The sequence below is a fragment of the Heterocephalus glaber genome, unplaced genomic scaffold (assembly GCF_053883595.1).
Source record: "Heterocephalus glaber isolate CG9 unplaced genomic scaffold, H.glaber_assembly_v1.0 deba00001561, whole genome shotgun sequence".
Lineage (NCBI taxonomy): Eukaryota > Metazoa > Chordata > Mammalia > Rodentia > Bathyergidae > Heterocephalus > Heterocephalus glaber.
In genome coordinates this window covers 10,281,973-10,300,333 of record NW_028258349.1, presented here as the reverse complement: position 1 = coordinate 10,300,333, position 18,361 = coordinate 10,281,973, and the positions used below count along the sequence as shown (strand labels likewise).

At 49.2% G+C, this 18,361-nt stretch overlaps 1 protein-coding gene, 1 long non-coding RNA gene and 1 pseudogene across 3 annotated transcripts in view; 2 read left to right on the top strand and 1 right to left on the bottom strand.

Annotated features, from left to right (window-relative positions):
- LOC110344730 (uncharacterized) overlaps positions 1-13,221 on the top strand; it is a 30,081-nt gene extending 16,860 nt beyond the window's left edge. The window contains exons 2-3 of the long non-coding RNA XR_002387501.2: positions 12,893-12,978; positions 13,067-13,221. This is a non-coding gene — a long non-coding RNA (uncharacterized LOC110344730). The remainder of the gene's footprint in view (positions 1-12,892; positions 12,979-13,066) is intronic.
- On the top strand, positions 3,305-4,067 carry LOC101725851 (GPI ethanolamine phosphate transferase, stabilizing subunit pseudogene; annotated as a pseudogene).
- Dmkn (dermokine) lies at positions 4,955-18,298 on the bottom strand. 2 transcript variants are annotated; one of them, XM_021239704.2, is made up of 20 exons: positions 17,797-18,298; positions 17,317-17,508; positions 17,151-17,207; positions 16,842-16,892; positions 16,603-16,686; positions 15,896-15,943; positions 15,726-15,788; positions 15,462-15,512; positions 13,313-13,360; positions 12,334-12,393; positions 12,140-12,187; positions 11,911-11,958; positions 9,458-9,514; positions 9,014-9,061; positions 7,491-7,535; positions 6,981-7,052; positions 6,704-6,887; positions 6,010-6,033; positions 5,852-5,899; positions 4,955-5,275 (listed from the first exon to the last, which is right to left on the bottom strand). In XM_021239704.2, exons 1-20 carry the CDS (start codon positions 18,157-18,159, stop codon positions 5,091-5,093), a joined length of 1,776 nt encoding a protein of 591 aa, XP_021095363.1. In that variant the 5' UTR covers positions 18,160-18,298; the 3' UTR covers positions 4,955-5,090. The 2 variants fall into 2 exon arrangements, with proteins under 2 accessions (XP_021095363.1, XP_021095365.1); XM_021239706.2 differs by lacking the exon at positions 6,704-6,887.
- Between the last annotated feature and the right edge of the window lie 63 nt (positions 18,299-18,361).

Sequence of the window (18,361 nt, the reverse complement as noted above, 5' to 3'; positions counted from 1 at the left end):
ACTATATCTCTCACCATGTACTAAACTAAAGTCAGAATGGATCAAAGGTCTAAATGTTAAACAGAAATACTTAATCTGCTGGAAGATAAAATAGGTAAAACTCTTGAAGACATAGGCGTAGGCAAGGATTTTCCTAACAGAACCCCAATTGCACAAGAAATAACGTCAAGAATCAACAAATGAGATCATATCAAATTGAAAAGCCTCTGCATAGCAAAGAAAACAACCAATAGATTGAAGAGACAACTTTTAGGATGGGAAAAATTTTTGCCAGCTATTCCTTGGACAGAGGACTAACATCTAGAATATATAAAGAATTAAAAAAATATATTAGACCACCCCAATAAAAGACCCAATCAAAAATGGGCAAATGAAATGAATAAACACTTCTCAGAAGAAGTACAAATGACTAAGTAATACATGAAAAAAGTTCAACATCTGTGACTATTAAAGTAATGCAAATTAAAAACAACAGTGAGATCCCACCTTACTCCAGAAAGAACAGCTATCATCAAGAAAACAAATAATAACAAATGGCAGAGAAGTCCTGGGGAAAAAAGAACTCTTCTACATTGTTGGTGGGACATAAACTAGTACAACCATTATGGAAATCAGTATGGTGATTCCTCAAAAAACTAAAACTAGAAATTCTGTTTGACTCAGCTATTCACCTTCTGAGTATCTTCCCAAAAGAATTAGAGATACATTACAGTGATACATGAATACCCATGTTTATAGCAGCACAATACATAATAGCTAAATCTTGGAAGGAGCCTGTATGTCTAGCAACAGATGAACAGATAACGTGTGGTATTTATATACAATGGAGTACTACTATGCCATTAAAAGGATAAACTTGAGTCATTTGTAGAAAAATGGCTGCACCTTGAGACCATAATGTTAAGTGAAATAAATCAGACATGGGAGTTTAAATATTGCATGGTTTCTCTCTTATGAGAAACCCAAAATATAAATAAAGAACAAAATAAAAGATAGGTAACAGGAAATAGATCTTTTGCAAAAGGGAAGGGACCAAGAGATGAAGAGAGGAGATGGGGCTGAAAACAGAATTAAGGTATGTTGTGTACATACACCAATTCCCCACAAGGAATGCAATCATTACTACTGCAAACATGTACTAATAAAAAATAAAAATTGGGGGAAAAAAAGGCACTTGGGACTGGGATATTAGGACAGAGTCTGGGCTGTGAGGAGGCAGAACTCAGGGCTTGCATGTCCATGTTTTCTCCAGAAAGCAGCCACATTGCCCAGCAGGCCTGGTGCCTTCCTTTGCCGCCCACCCTGTGTACCCTTTGTTTAAACTTCTCCCAGGAACACTTCCTGGGTTGCTCCCACTCAATTCCAAGCCCTCCTCCTCCGGTTTGCTAATTTGTATTTACCGAGCAGTCACTTTGGCTCTGGGTGCTGGGAATTCAAGATAGACCAAGCACTTGCTCTAAGGAGCTTATGTTACAGTGGAGGAGACATCACAATCTGTGATCACAGTGAAGATAAATAAATAAGGAAACTATCTACAATATCCAAGATAACGTCAGACAATGACAGGTGCTGGGAAGAAAGCAGGGTGATACCGTGGTGATCCTTGGTGAAGATGCACTGGGGAGGGCCATTGAATTGCTAACTGAAAAGAAGTAAGAAAAAAGAAAGAAAATAAGTCCGGCGTGGTGGTGCATGTCTGTGATCCCAGTTACTTGGGAGCTTGAGGCAAGAGGATCGCAAGTTCTGAGTCAGTCTGGGCAAGTTAGGAAGACTCTTTCTTAAAATTAAGAAAAGAATTCAAGGGCTGAGAATCTAGCTCAGTGGTAAAGCATCTCTGGGTTCTATCCCTAGTACTACAAAGAAGAGGGAGAAGAAGAAAGAGAAGGAGGAGGAGAATGAGAAGAGTGGGGGAGGAAAGAGAGAAAAGAAACAGTTAAGAATTTAAAATTTAACAAGAATTGAGACATAGAAAGAAAGAAAGAAAGAAAGAAAGAAAGAAAGAAAGAAAGAAAGAAAGAAAGAAAGACATGAAAGCAGCAGAAGCAATGGCTTTCTGAGGATCTTGGATCCAGAGACAGGTAACAGACAACAATTGGTGTCTCACGAGAGGCTTTCCTACCAAGTACTTGCTGACTGGAAATGAAACGCCCTTGATGAGCAGCCGGTATTTCTTTGTAGGGCTAAAGAAAAGTTTATGGAAAGTTCTGAGCAGGGAATCTTTCCTGGCTGTCATGGGAGAATGAATGTTGGGTCTTTAGGAGGATACTGTAGAGGCCCCCAGAAAAGGCAACTTCCCTTTTCGGAGAGTCCCCTATGCCCACCTTAATCTGCTTCAAGTGTTACTGGAAGGGCTGCTTTCAGCCTTTTTATCCAAGAACACCCCAAGAGTCCAGAACCACCTTGGCCACCTCTCCCTTCCCTTCGGTTCCTCAGAGACTGGTTTGAAGAGACCTCAGTTCCCATTTCCCAGACCTCACTCACCTCCAGAAACCACCTGTCACTAGTGAGGATGGAGTGGCCTCTGTGGGACTGCTCCAAGTGCTCCCTCCTGTGGCTGTGAGGAGGTACTTCAAGGCTCTCGAGATGGAACCGCGGATGACTGCCATCCTGTAGCCACAATTCCAGTAAGGTAGCTGGGTTGGTGGGAGGAAGAGCCAAGGACTGGTCCTGCTTTTTCTCCCTGCCAGGTTGGATCAGTTGGGGCTAGGTTCCTTTCATTAAATTATTTGAGGCCCTCTGTGCCTACTGGGGTTGGGGCAACACCCAAGGAAAACCGGTCATGCCCTCCAGGACCTTGCAATCGGAGAGGGAGTCACTTAGACTGGCAGGGTGCTCATGTCCTCCCTTTACTTCCTGTTCCCTTGCAGAAATATCAGGGAGACACAGCAGGGCACACCCGTAACACCGGATGGGATTCAGAGACTCTTAACTGCAGACCCTCTATCCCTAGCCCAGGGCCTCCTCAGCCTGTGATATCCTTGAGCCCAGCATGTGCCCAGAGCCTCTGCTTCTTTCATTGATTCATTAGTGAAGTAGTTTTCTCCCTTGCTCCCTGTATCCTGGAAACTCAGATTACATAAGGTAACAGCTGTATACAAGGTAACAGCTCTGATCCATCCCTCCCCCAAATTGCTACACACATCAACCCAACTGCCCCCCTCCATCCACACTTTAATATTGTTATTGGTTAAATATGAAGTGTCCCCCTCAAAATTCATGTATTAATGCGCCTGCGCAAAGGCCAAGGCATCCCATCTCACCTGATGGTGGGAGCCAGTAGTCCCTCCTTCCCTTCCACGGGCAGGAGAGTTAGACAGCCACAAAACACTATGAAAGATACTGATATCAAGACACTACTATATGTCCATTTTCTGTGCATATTTTCAGTTATTCTAAGTGTCCTTACTCCATCATTCTTCTTGGAGGATTTTGCAATATTGGACACACACTTGACATGGTTATGCTTCTGTTCTCTTTTTGTAACTTCAATCAATGCATCCTCTAAAGCCAAATGCATCCTCTAAAAGAAGTTCATAATCACATAAGGTAACCAGATTTTTGAAATGCTGTGTCTATTTTCTTGTGTCTTGTTTCTCCTCTCATGTGATTTTTGTTTTATATGGAACACCACTAATTGAGTTGGTGTTGGAAACATTTTTATTTGCAGTTATTTTGTCTACTTTTCCTACTGTATTTTGTTTATGTTTGTTAGGACCAAACCTCAAAGCATGGCTAAGAGTTTTCAGTAAAAATGGAGTTACATCCATTTGGGAGAACAGTCTCCAGATCACTACAATTTCTAGTTTTGTAGGAGCATGGCTTGGAGCATTTTCTATTCCATTAGATTGGGAAAGACCATGGCAGGTATGGCCCATCTCCTATATGCTTGGAGCAACCTTTGGCTACGTGGCTGGCCTTGTTATTTCACCGCTCTGGATATACTGAAATAGAGAGAAACTTACATACAAGAACAATTAACTGGAGCAAAGGGAGAAGATATTTCTTTGTGCAGATTCCGTAAGGGCTGTGCAGAAATGTGTATGGTCAAAGCCAAGCAGTTCCATTTACAGCACTGTTTTGTTTTTGTTTTTTTAATGTGGTTTCAACATGATGTGATTGTAGTTTTTTTAAACTATGAAAACCCTGAGATAGTGTACCTTCTAGTTGAAATAAAGTATTTATAATAGAAAAAAAATCATGTATTGAGGACTTGCTCGCCAACACAACAGTGTTCGGAGGTGAAGCCTCGAGAGGTTCAGAAGGCCATCAACCTCACTGATGCATTCGTAGCTGAAGGGGGTATTAAGAGGTGGGGCCTACTTGCTTTTGAAGGGAATATCTTGTCTCCTGGGGTCCATGAGGTGAGCTTCTTGGCTTCACCACATGCTTCCAGCCGTGATATACTGCCTCACAACAGGCCCAGAAGCAACAGGGCCAGGTGACCATGAACTGAAACCTCCAAAATCGTGAGGCAAAATAGACCCTTCTTCTTTTAAGCTGTTTATCTCAGGTATTTTGTCACAGCAACAAAAATCTGACTAGCACAAGTATGTTTGCATCCCCAGGCAAATTCTCTACCAGCCCTCTCACTCCTACATCCTCTCCCTACCCCACCAGGACTGTCACTTTGAACAACTTCTTTACTTTGGCCTCCTGATTGGAATAGTTGTACTATTGCCCTTTCAGGCCACTAAAACATCCATGACTGCTTCACATGGTATCCAGACAGGTTGGCCAAAGACGATTTTTTACAGATAGGGAAACTGAGGCATGGTGAGACCAGCTAGCTCCTTCTTGTCAGGTCAGGACTAAAATCCAGGTCTTGTTTCTCTCTGTCCACCTCACATGCTTGGTACCACTCTCAGGAGGAAGGCAGAATATCTGCCCCTAAATCATTCTTCCACCCTGCCTGACCTAGGCCATCAGTCTAGTATTAATACAATTTGTGAAAGCCTTTCGGAAACAAGATTCATGTTTTATTTCCACAGAGAAACAACGTATGAGACTTTTTTCTGGAAAAATGTCAGTGACTTCAGGTCACAAAATAGAGTAGGTGCAGAAAACAGCTTATTCCCTTAGGCTGATGATGGTCACAAAGACACCACAGCAAAGTGAGAAGAAGTGAGGAACAGATGAGCCAGGTCCCCTGCCCCGCAGATGTGGCTGTCAGCACCTGGGAGGGTGGCACAGCTGGGAAGACTGTGGGAAGCGCGGTTGGGCTCTTTGAAGACTGGTTGGTGTTCATGGGGTCTCAGCAGTGACCAGAAATAATTTTCTAGAAAAAAAAATGAGAAGATTAAATGATAGAATGTGGCCACTCCTAAATCAATTGCCACTGGATGTCCTTTCATCCAATTGCCAGGCTCCAGCACCTCCTTGCTGTCCTGCCCAGTCCGTTCCCCTCACTTTTGCCCCCACCTAAAGCAGATTTTATGGTTCCACCAAGTCAATCTCTAACCGCTTGGCCTCTGGAGCCCCACTTCATCCTTTATCCCCAAAGCTTCATCTCTCTACTGTTCCCAGGGACAGTACCTGTCCTGTTCCTGTCCTTTCCCCAGTACACCGCCCTCCTCTCTGTGCCCACACAGCTTCCTCTCTGTTTAGCTCCTCCTCTGTTCAGCACTCAGGCTGCTTTCCATGTGTCTTGGATCGTTTTCTTGGGACTCTTCCTCCACACCCCACAATGGAATCTGCTCCTTCACCCCCCAGCCAGCATCTACCTAAAGGAAATCTCATTTTGTGGTGCTGCTGACTGAGGTCTGAGGAAATGCTAAGGTCCCAGCCTTGCTCAAGAGGTGACTCTGCCTCAGCTCCTGACATGTGGCCTCCTGCCACTCTCTCTGACACTCACCTACCAAAACTTCAGCCAATGCAGCAAACCTGGTTGTGCCCGGGAAGCCTGCAGGACAGGAGAAGGGCTGAGTGGGTGTTGTACTATCCCCTCCACCCATTCTGGCCTCAGGCCTCTTCTGTCTCTTTGAGCCAGGTTTTCTCATTGCCCATACTCACCGAGGATGAAGGTGTGGGTACTTCCTGTGGAGAGAAGATGAGAGGAGGTGATGTGTGGCTATAGTGGCTTTTCCGTACCCTGACATGGCCTTGGGGTTCAGAAAGGGCCCCGTGTCTGAGGCAGGCATAAGCCAGCATTATCCCCAAGGCCCTTCAGTCTCACTGTGGACATTCGGTCTAAAGATTTTTCCCCTAAGCATGTTGTATCCAGAATGACGTTTAATATAGCCCTAAGCACACAGTGACCACAGGGCACGTAAAGAGCTGAGATGTCCCTTCTGCCTGCTGGGTGGATAGAAATCAGCTGCAGACTGGCCAAGGGGACACCACTTTGTAGCGCTAATGGCATCTATACCTTCTTTTCCTCACCACTTCTCCATCTCTGCACAGAAAGTTCTCTCCCTTCTAGGGTAGGAGCTTTTTTGTTCTGAGAGATAGGGGGAAATCCTTTGCCTAGCTATACTTTGCTAGCCTAATTAGTATCCAGCATACTCATTTCCTGCCATTATAACACTGCCTTCTTTGCAGCTGTACAAAACAAACTTCTAGTGTATTGTTTCCTTTTACTCCTTTGAGGCATGAAGCATTCGGTTTCCCACCAGCCAAGAGCTCCTGGGCTAGCTTTCCCAGGAGGGCTAGTCTGCTTTCCTCTCCCCTGCTCCCCAAACAAGGTCAGCAGAGAAGAGAGCCCTGCCTGTGTGGATGGTGGGATGTGATTTGTCAGATCCGTGCTCCTCTCTGGGAGGCTCCTGCTCCCTGCTTTCCTCTGTTGCACTGAAGCAGCTCACTGAGAGGGTAGCTTGGAGAAGTGTGGACTGCCCCTCTTCTGGGTGGCTCACAGGGTGCAAGTCTCCTTCCAAAGGGATGCAGCGGCCTGGCTTTCGGAGTGAGGAGATAGGGCCCTGCAGTGAACACCCACTAGGTCTCTCTTCCGAGGGCACCGTGGGAGAACTAGGCGTCACGAGCCTCACCTTGGGGGTGTTCCTCACTGAGTTCTGCCCACTGGACATAGTAGGATACGCCTGCTGGTTGTAATAGTAGTCCTGTGGGGGTGGAGGGAAGGAGAAGGGATGAAGGCATGTGGCTCTGGAACAAGCACCCCACCTCCCTGTCCTGATTGGACTTTTCTGAAAGCACCTGCCTTCCCCTTTTCCAAATTGGATTTGGGAGATTTTTCCAGCCACGAGAGCCCACCCCTCACCAGTCTTAACTGTCTAAGCCCAAAGGCTGCAGACTCCTTCCCTGACACCTCTCCCCACTCAAGTGAGGTGAGGCAGGAGACCAGGGGAAAAGGTAGAGTCTAGATCAGGCATCAGTGCTAGAGACCTTGCCTTGGAAGTTACAGCTCCCACCTCTTGCCTTCCTGCACCAGGCTGAGAAAACTATTAGATGGAGAATAAAAGAGAATTTGAGATTGGCCACACCCAGGGCTGAGAGGGACCAAGGACCTTCCAGGAGAATCTGAGAGCAAAGAGACTCACCTGATTAGCACCGCCTGCCCTCTTCTGGAGCGATAGGTCTAGATCCTGAGAGGGAAAAAGGAGCCACAGTTGGCATCTCCACAGTCCTTTAGGCCTTGCCAGACTTCCAGAGAGCCAACATATTGCTACCTAAGCTCTGCCCTCCCCTTAAAGCCCTGGCATCTCCAGCCCACCCCTCTAATGGTCCGTGGTAAGCACAGTGGCCTAGAGGAGACTATGGCCCAGATAGATGTAGGACACAGATTTCCACAGTGAAGGTGGGAGCGGAGAAGTGGTGGAGAAGCAGGTCGGGCAACACCAGCCCCACCCGTGCACCTGGTGCGTTGTTAGCTCTGGCCAGAGATGTGACAGAATGACGAAAGGGTGAAGCCCACACAGGCTGCTCTGGGCCAGCCCAGGCCCCTCAGCCCAGCCTCCCTTTGCCTACACCAAACCCTGCTGCTCCCTCACAGGCCCTGTAAGCCCCGAACACAGTCACTATTCTCTAGGGTCCTTGCAAGGACAGGCATTAGCTCCCGGCCAAAGGAGGGAAGGAAAGGGGGAAATACAAGGAAGCAGAGGAAGGAGTGCCCCCCGCCCCGCAAGGTAGGAGCAGTTCTGAGCCTTTGGAGAGAAGTTCAGCTCTCATCTTTTCTACCAGGGCCCCACCATTCACACCCTCGCTCTGCCAGTGTGAGGGTCCAGCCCTGTCTAACTTAACCTCCGCCTTGTCCACACCTGACATGGAGGCCTAACCCCTGAGGTCACGGACTGCTTGGCCATCAGCCTCTAGACAGTTTTTGTTTGGTCTGACTTTTTTAAAAAATTAAATTAGTCGCCCAACAAATTTAAAAATCAGATTTCTAACTTTTCTTGAAAAATCAGACAACACAGCCACGCAGGTCCTGCATGTGTGTGTGATGACACGAGGAGAAGGCCTTGATTCCCCCGCTCCAGCCCCCCACGCCTGATCCATGCAGTGCCCAAGGCTCCTGCTTCCCAGAGGCCGGTGGCCATGCAGAATGAGGCGTGGTCTTCTACAGGACCCACATCCTGCTCATTCTTCCCAAGACCCACATATTCAGACCTGCTCTTGTGTGCACTTGACCCTGGCCTGAACCCCTCCCCCAGCGTACTGTGCTCTCTGCCCCCGCTTCCCTGCGCTGCGCAGTGCCCCTTTTCCAGCCCCAGGTCTCTTTCTGTCCCCCTCCACCTGCTCACCCTGTGTACCCACCCAGCTGGGCATCCCCCCTAGCCCGGCCAGGCCCTGCAGGGACAGCAGCAGAGCAGAGACAGTGGCCCGCTTCATGATTCGGTGCCTGTGGAGCCCGAGCCTGGAGCCTGGGCTTTCATCGGGGGGAGGGAGGCCCTCCCCCCTTGCACTCTTCTCAGTGACTCATGGCCACCCTCCCAACCCACTCGCCCTCGAGATTGCATGAAAGCAGCAGGCAGCTGGAGAGGGAGTAGAAAACGAGACAGCAGCCTCAGCAAGCCACCTGCCAAGGGACTGACCCGAGTCCCCAGTTCTGCCCCTCAATCCTTACCTCAGTAATTTTTTTCCAGTTGAAGAAAGGAGTCTTTTGTTTGAAATCCTGGAGGAAGAGGGAGAGAAGAGCGGCTAGGGAGCCGGAACTCAGGGTGGGAAGTGACTGCCCGCTGTGTGAGAGTTTCCAGACCACTGGAGGAGAGGACTTGGGAGAGGGGTGGGATCTGCGGACTCCGTGAAGATAAGCAATGAGAGGCAAGAGTGTTTGGGTTGGAGGTGGCATTGATGATAACACTAGGGTAATCCCAAGATAAGTGTAATTATTATTTATCACAAACATCTACAAATAAAATCAAAAGATCAGGAAGAGATGACCTATCTCAAAAATGAAAAGAGAGTCAATTTTGTGACAGGTCAGCTGGGGCTGAGGGTAGCTGCCTTGGCTGGCGGGGGGAGGGCATGCTGGCCAGGATCACTCTTTGAAAGGCAGGAATTCTCCTACCTCCCAGAGTCTTCGGAAGTAGAGGAGGGCCCGGGTGCTGGGGGACAGGACTTGGCCCTGTGGATGAAAAGCAGGGAGCAGGTTAGCAAGGAGCCCACCCCTGCTCACCCGAGCCAGACTCCTGCTGTTTCCTGCTGTTAAGGTCGGAGGGGTGGATGCTGAGGGGAGCCAGGAGTCTCTAAGGATACCAGGAAATACTTTGGAAATGGAGAGAGGTTAGCTCTCTGAGCCGTTGACCAGCCCACCCTCCCAGCACACTGGACATCTTCCCTTCCAGCCCCTTCCGGAGGCAACATAACTAGCAAAACCTTGGACCAGAACCTGTCCCCAGCCTCCCACCTTTTCAGCTGCCAATGGACCTCCAGCACAACACCCAAAGCTGTGGGGCTGCGACCACTCCTCCCAACTCCTGGGAACAACAGCCGAGACGGAAAAAAAGGAGCAGAGACCAGCATATGGGGCAGCTGAGATTTATTTCAGGGGCATGGGACCAGATTTAGGGGTGAGGGACAAGATTAAGGGTGAGGGAGGAGCTCTTTAGAGAGGGAGTGGGACCTCCCATCCAGCTGGTAGCTCCTTGCCTGGAGGTCACGGGTTTCGAAAGCTCCTTTCGTCCTGGGCAAAGAAATAGGCTCTATGAGGGAGCTTGAGCTGTAGGGATTTGGGGGAGGCATGGGCCAAGGCATGGAGCATCCACCCCTGCTTGGGAAATCTACAGGGACTTGGTAGCCCACCTCTGTCATCTAGGACTTGAGAAGCCCCTGCCTCGCCAGGAGTGTTACCTAGAGTTCCCCTCCTCACACCTGTCTCTGGCTGAGTCCTCAACTCCCTCAACCCAGCTGTGAAGGAGAGCAAAGCTCCACACTTCTCCTTCATCCCATTTTTTACCAGATCTGTCCTTCTGGAAGCCAACGGTAATCATTCTCTTCCTGCCCCAGAGATGGCAGAAGTGCTTAGCCATCTGTCCTGGCATTCTGGGAGGCACCCATGTGTGCCCTGGTCTTTCCATCAGGCTCTAAGTGCCCCCAAGGTCCACAGCAAGGACCTTGCCCCTGCCAGAAACTGATCTCTGTAAAAGAGAGTTTGTTTTGCTCCCTCACTGGGACCTTTTGATCCCTCTCATCCCCATCATTTCCAGAGGTTAGACTTTGCTTTTCCTGAAATGTGGGTCAGGTTGCCTGCCCGTCTACCACCACCCGTTTCTCCCATAAAGACCACACACAGGGTTAGGGAGGGCAGGGGTCCTTGCCTTCATTCTCATACTGAGGGTAGAACCTCAGCAGCTTGCAGAGGCCACTCCGGTGGCAGGAATGATTGATGGGCGGGGTAAGTGTAGTGTGGGCCCAGGGCAAAAGGCAGCTGCCACTCAGCCCCATCCACTGCCCCATGAAAGTGGGGTTCAGGGTGCCAAATTTTTAAGAAACCAGGTATCTAAACATTCATCTCTCTCTCCCTCATCTCATCTCTCATCTCTCTATGTCTTTCATGCTGGGATTTGAACCCAGAGCCTTTGCACGTTATTTTGAGACATGAGTCTTGCTATGTTGCCCAGGTGAGACTCGAACTGGTGACCCTCCTGCCTCAGCCCCAGAAGTGCTGAGATTACAGGCATGTGCCACTGTACCCAGCTAAAAGTCTCTCAATTTTTATACTTTAGCAACAAATTCATATTCTTTAAAAAAAAAAAAAAAAAAAAAAAGAGAGGCTCAAACAAAGCACAGTGGACCACATTTCACAGCTTCTGCCTGGGGAAGTGGTTTGGATCGTACATTTGCCCTTCAGCCATCTGTGCCAGCCCAGCCCCATCAGCTCTGCTGTTCTGGTGTCAAATCAGGCTGGCTGAGGGCTCCCCTGTGAGAGGGAGGCATGGGCAGGGAGGAAAGGGAGAAGGGGTCTCCAACCCAGCTGTCTCCTAAGATTACATGTGTAGAGGGCCCAGAGTAATGCCTGTCACCCATCAGGCACTCTGCAATTCTCCAGGTCCTTTCCCCTTCTTCCCCAGGGTGTGTCAGTCCTCATGTGGCCTTTGAGCTCCACTGAGTCCTCATTCAGTCTATCTATCCCCTAGGACAGTGGTGACGAACCTATGGCATGCGTGCTGCAGTTGGCTGTATCCCTGAAAGCTCTAAAAGGTTTGCCATCACTGCCCTAGAATCAGGCTGTTCCCTTAACCTTCCAAAGCAAAAACTGATATTCCTAACCTGCTCAGATCTATATGTTGAGGCATTAAAGAGGCTCATCTCCTCCACTCATCTCCAGCTCCCAGTTGTTCCCAGATTCTGCATCTCTTTTCAGGTCTCAGTTTGTATGTCGGTTTTGGTTTTAGTACTGGCCTAAATACCATCTTATTGGCCATAATTATTGTTCCCCTGGCTCACCAGCCAGAGGTATAGCTTTCCTCCCTATATTCCTCCCCCATTAAGATCAGGATTGCACAGCCTGTCAGAACTTACCTTGTTTATGGCATCCCAGTTAATGAAACCCAGCTTGGATTTAAAATTCTGCAAAGAAAACATAAAGAATGTCCATATTGAGTCATAATGTAATTGGCCCAGGGCCTCAGGCTGGGAGAGGGACAACGTCTCTTCTGCCTGTCAGTACAGAGGATTTCAGCCTGGAGAGCCAAGGGACAGGGGCTGGCTTTCCCAAGGAGAGTGAGCAGAGCTATCTGACAGAACTCACCTTCCAGAAATTGTCAAAGTTGAAGACTCCAGGAGATGTCTCAGAGTTCTGAGGAACAGATGAGAAATGGGATGAATTTAAGAAGGTACTTTGTGAGCAAGCGGCGTGGGCAGGCAATGTGGGGAGATGTCAAGAGGGATATAAAGAATGCTTGACCCCATGGTCGCAACCCAAGGTGCAGTGACACCACTCACCACAGAGTTGAGCTCATTGACTCCTTCATCTCCTTTGCTGTCCCCACTGGATCCGTGCCCCTGGTGGGGAAAGGGGAGACTGATGTTCAAGACAGTTGCAGCCTGTCATACATGCTCTGGCCCTCTCATCTCCACTGTTGCTCAAGCTCTTCTGCTCCTCTATGTCAATCCAATTTCCCTCCTTTGCAGGACACCTAAAATTCCCACCTCAAAAAGAATGTCTCCCAGAATGATTGCAACTACGTAGCCCTACCCAGTCCCTTGACTTTTATTTATATTTTCGCCTCCCCAAAACACCACTGTTAATGAGAGTGGCTATTTGTTGTCCCACTGTGTGCAGGGCACTGTGTCTCATTCTGCCATATTCCTTTACAGATGACTCCATCTTACAGATGAGAGGACTGGAACTCAGAGAGGCCCAGCAGCTGGCCTCAGGATCTGTCTTTATGCCTGTACTCTGTACCACCTCAGTCTAGTTTTGACATAGAAAGCTCAAAAGTAACTGTGGAAAGTGAGCCAGTCAGGTGTCATTGTCTCCATTTTATCCAAATAAACCCAGGTGCAGAGAGGTTAACTGACTCGCCTGAAGATGCGCAGATGACAAGTGACAAGCTGCCATTGGAACCCCCATCTTCTAAGCCAAAGGTCAGTGATTTTCACTTCTCAACACTGACTTCTTAAGTGTGCTTTTTGCAAATAGTTCCTTGGCCATTTCTCTGTTATTTTTGTCTAGTTTTCCCCCCTTGCAAAGAAACTATGGCTCTGATGTCAACTGAAAGGAAGGAGAGTATGGATGAATGGAGGAGGGGAATGGAGATCCCAGATGGTCATTTTTGTCTGCTGATGGTCACCAGACACTGATTCAGAGCAGCTTACAAGAAGAAACTGGTATTTCTGTTTCTTTTCCCAAGCCCTTGGCTTTCTGCCCACACTCCACCATCCCTTCTGCTAATGCCACCCCTGCTGTCCCTGGGCTCACCCGAGAGTTACTGTAGGAACTCCCAAGGCGACTGTTCTCTCTGCTTTCCTGGGGAGACAGAAAGTGGAGAAGTCAGTGGGAGGAGAGGACGAGATAGCAGGTTGCAGATGAGGGATTTCAGAATCAGGGTACTGAGGCATGAAAGGACATGCCAGGGCTCCATCCTGCCTGGCAGATCTTGTTTCAACCTCCTCCTTTGATGGACCAGCTTACAATGTGGACTTATGCCGTTTATAAAGAATGTCACCATCTCTGTTTATATTTGTCTCTGCAAGCTGTCCAAACTCTAGCAGGAAGGCCTTTAGCACCAAAGCATCTGAATTCTCCCTTGGTTTGGAATCAGATGCAAGCCATACTGTTGACCTGAAATGACCCAAACTGGAGGCCCCCAGCTGGGCTTATGGCTGCATTTAGCAAAAAGTGGATGCCAGCTGGCCTGTCAACAGGAGCCAAGGTGGCCAGAAATAGTCTGGTTAGTTAGTCTTCTCTTGAGTCAGAGGTAAGCTCCTGCATCAGCCCTTCCTCATTCACAGAGGTAGTTAGCTGCTCTGCTGTCAGGCTAAGTGCTCAGTTAGCTTTGCTACTGGAGAGTTAACCTCCATCCCACTCACTGTGGGCACAGTCTCTACTCTCAAGGCCTACTGTTCCCCTACCCTGCTGTCCCCAGGATCACTGGGGTCCCCTTGTCCTCTGCTGAAGCCCCAGGGGATAAAATAGTGAAACACAGATCCCTGTTCTAGATCCTGGAGCCATCTACAAAAAATGTATGTATGGATTTCATATGAGTCCTCCACAAATCCTAATGGAATTCGCTTTGAGAACTTGTCAAAATAATTTTGAAATTCATCTGGAAGGATAAAGGTCTAGGAATAGTTTTAAACAAATGCTGGAAAAGATCAGTGGCAAGGAGGGACTTGTACTGGTAGATATTAATGTACCATATGCTACTATAAATAAAGTGATGGTATTTGTGCCACAATGGATGGATCCATTTAGCAAAACAAAACTTGCAGAAGCTCCGGCCAGATAGGAAAGTATCCACAAGCGGCATTTTAAGTCAGCGGTGGAAATGATTCAATACTCAGGACTGGAAATACCAGTTAAGTATTTGGGGGAAAATACTAGCGATGCACCACATCAATTTCTTCCCTGTGGTTTTAACTGGTTTTCCCAAAGCAAAGGAGCACCCAGCTCTGATCTGAAGTGTAGCATAATTGTAATTCGTTCAGGGAGCAGGGCTAGACTAAACAGCAAAATTAAGTCCAGATGGATTAAAGAGCTATGTTTTCAAAATTGAAATTATGTAAGTATTTGTAATAGTTGAAGAGAATAAAGACATTTACAGTAAGATACTAAGAGCAGAAACCACAGAGGAAAAAGATTGATATTTTGGGGAGGAGTGGAATTGTTGGTTTATTTTTTGAGACAGGGTCTCACTATGCAGTTCAGGCTGGCCTCAGACTCCCTATATAGCTGATGCTGGCCTCAAACTTGTGGCAGTCCTCATGCCTTGGCCTCCTGGGTGCTGGAATTACAAGCATGTGCCACTATGCTTGACTTGGAGACTGATAGTTTTGATGCCCTATGTACTTAAGATTCTGGTGTATACTACTAGAAACAAACTGAGAGAATATTTCTTAACATTCTGGCTGCCACCAGTGTGCAGCCCAGTAGCCACAGCCTCCCCAGATTCCTGGTAAGAAATGCAGAATCTCAGCCCCACCCCAGGCCTGCTGAATCAGAACTTGCTTTTTGCACAAGACCTCTAGGTGTGGACAGGAGTGTCACACTTGCTCTGTCAGCATCACAAGGACTGACACCTAATGCCCAGGGTTTTGGAATAACTGTGAGGAAATGTACTTTCCAGAACACTTCTGTGCTCTGTTCATGGCCTGGCATGGGACATTTGAAATGACTAGGTTTCTAAAAGCACTGGTTTACATAGGATTCTTCCTGGCCCTGTCTGCGGTACACAGTGAGGCATAGCATAGGGATTTCCACTATTACTTTGGAGACTATTTTTAGGAGTACACATTTGGTTTCTCCCACCTAAATTGTCAGGCTCTCCCCAGGTGGGTTGGATGGAATCGCTTATCAGGAATGGGGCTGAGCAGATTAGACTCCTGAGAATGGGCAGTTTGGTTCTCACCTCACTCTCAGATCCTCCGGCTATGCGGCCTTCATTCTGTGGGTGGTCACACTGTGGGAAAGAGATAGGTAAGACTCGCTCAGCCTCCTCCTGAACACCAGTGTCATCCCCCAGAGGACAGCACTGTAACCAGCTCCTCTGCAGCAGCAATCCTTCCATTATCAAAGGGCCCCCACACACCAGGCTGCAAGGGCTGACCCCTCTGCATTTGCTTCCCCTGGCTGGAAGGAAATCTGGGCCCCTGGGGGCTCCCCAGTTACTGACCTCAGGATTGTTTCCACCACCACTTGCATCTCTGCTGCCTGAGGAACTATCAGAATTGGATTCCTTTGAGGAAAAGAAAGCAAGAGTTCGTATATCATCTTCAAAGTACTTGCACGTGGACCATTTGCTGGATCATAGTAAGCAGAAGGGACTCCTTGAGGTGTCCTTACCTTAGAGACTGAAAAGGGTTGATCAAAATCCTTAGAAGTTTCTGTGCCCTAAATGGGGGGAAGACGGTGGTGTAAGGAGCAGCAAACTAAGGAAGCTCATTCTTTGTACTTGTCATGATCACTTGCCTCCTCCGGGCAGACAACATTCCCAGTCCCCAAGGAGCCCACGGGGTGCCCTGTCTTTAGCACCCCTCCCTTGGAGCTCTCCTCTAAAGCAGCCCCCTGCCTCCTTACCCATAACCCTTGTGGGTCCCCCGTAGTCATTAGTGTCATCTACACCTCAGCTCTGTAAACGCCCTCTAGTTTCCACGCATGCGTGCAATCCTAACCTTGTCCTCCTGGGAGCTTCCCAAATGAGTGTCCTATTTTTCTGCATCCACCCCTCTTCTTCCCTCTGTCACCCCAGTTCTACTTAGACCTGCCGGGTGGGCAAGGAGGAGAGGTTGGAAGGAGGCAGAACTTCCCCACCACGATGGAAGAGTAGGCAGAAGTAGGTGGGGCAGCTCTTGTGGAAACTATAAAAAGCCTGGGCTGGGGCTGGGAAGGTGGGGAGCAGAGGCTGAGGGAGCCCCATGGTGACAACCGCCAGTCATGTCACCTGCTCTGAGGCTGCAGCAGCTTCCAGGGAAACCCCAGAGCCCATCTGCTATGCAGGGACCACCAGGACCCTCACCCATCCCTGTCTTCCCCCAAGGAGCAGAACTTACGTGGCTGGACCCAGAATTGCTTCCACTGCTGCCACCAGGGCCACCACTGCTGCCACCAGGGCCACCACTCTGGCTGCTGCTTTCCTGTGGAGCAGAACGGAGTGAGGATGAGGATGAGGGACCAGGATTGTGTCTCTCCTCCCCTTGCTCTCCTGCCAGGGCATATTCTCTACCCAGCCTATGAGGAGCAGCGTCCCATTCCCCCCAGTGCAGATCACCACAGCCTGCCCTCCTTTTACCCTGGAGTAGCTAGAGCTTCCACCGGAGCCAGATGGTGGGGCGTTGATGCACTGTGGAGAAAAGGCCGCCATTGGGTTTAGAGGTCTCTGTCAAAGCCATCTCCACAAGCCACTCCCCCTTCCTGGTGGCCTGGTTCCTTTCCCCTCCTCCCTCTCATTTGCTAGTTTCCCACCACACCCATCTCTTCCCAGGCCAGTCTTCCTCTTATCCTGATCCCTCTTCTCCCTCTTTCTTTCCCCTTTGTCTCTCCCCTACTTTCCGTCACACACATGCAGACAACCACTCTGTCCCCAGACTCTGGCTCTTACCCCTGAATTTTGCCTGCTGCCTCTCACCGAAGCATAGCCCGGCTGGGCTGCAGAACCCTGCAGGGAGGGTGAGACTCAGTGTGAGATATGGAAGGACCAGGGAGGTGTGGAGAGTGGGGCGTGAAGAGCAGGCGGGCCAGGTATCAGGGCTGGGTGGCTACTTTACCTGAGCATTGGTCTCAAGGTTCAGGGATCTTCCATTGCCTCCCTGCCCCCAGGAGGCTCCCAGGGAGTTGGTTCCAAAGCTGCCTTCTGAGTCTCCAGGTTGTGCATGGCCCCAGGGAGACCCTGGACCTCCAAAATTTCCCTGGCCCTGGCCTCCAGTGTTACCAAACATGCCGTGTCCTCCAGATGTTCCCTGCAAGGACAACACACCTGCACTTGGTGTGACTGTCCCTGACTCTGATGGGGGAGGAAGCCAGAGCAACCCAAAGTTAGAGAGGAGCCAGAGCAGACAGAGAGGCCCACGGCAGAGACCCCGCAGTAGCAAAGGAAGGCTGCATCACAGGGAAGGAAACTGCCCCCAGACAGCCACACAAGAGCCCCATTCATCCTTTTAACAATTTCCCATTCATCCTTACCCATGATTCTCAACTGAGCCTCCCCATAGCCTCCCATTTCCACACCCAGCTTCCTAGCCACTCACCCAAGAATCGAAGTTGTGAGCAGCATCCGTTCCATGTCGAATGAAGTTCTCAGCCTGTCTGCCAACCTCCCTCCCAGTGTTTTCAAGAGCATGGGCTGCTTCCCCAAGCTTATTGCTGAGTGCGTCTCCTCTGGCCTCCCTGAATGCAGAGCTGGCTTCTCCATTCCCTTGGCCAATGGCATCCTCAATTCCAGACCTGACTGCCTCTTTAGCTCCTTCACCAATGGCCTTTCCAACTCCATTGCCAACAGTATCTCCCATCCCTTGTCCAGGTCCTGTCCCAGGACCCTGCAGTGGACCAGCTGCCCCACTGCCCAGGCACAGGGCCAGCAGGAGGCTGGCAAGAGACACCCTAAGCTTCATCTCTGCCCAGCTCCCTCTTTCTCTGGAGAGTCTTCTTCACAACTCAGTCTACTTCTTGTGACCCTTCTTCTTCCTCTGCTCTGTGTACCCTCCTGCCTCCTCCCTCTCTTGCTCTCTCTCTTCTTTCCCAGACACCCCTGAGTCCTCCTCCCTGTCACTACTCCTTATACTGTTGGTTGGGAGAAGGTGACAGGGCTGGGCA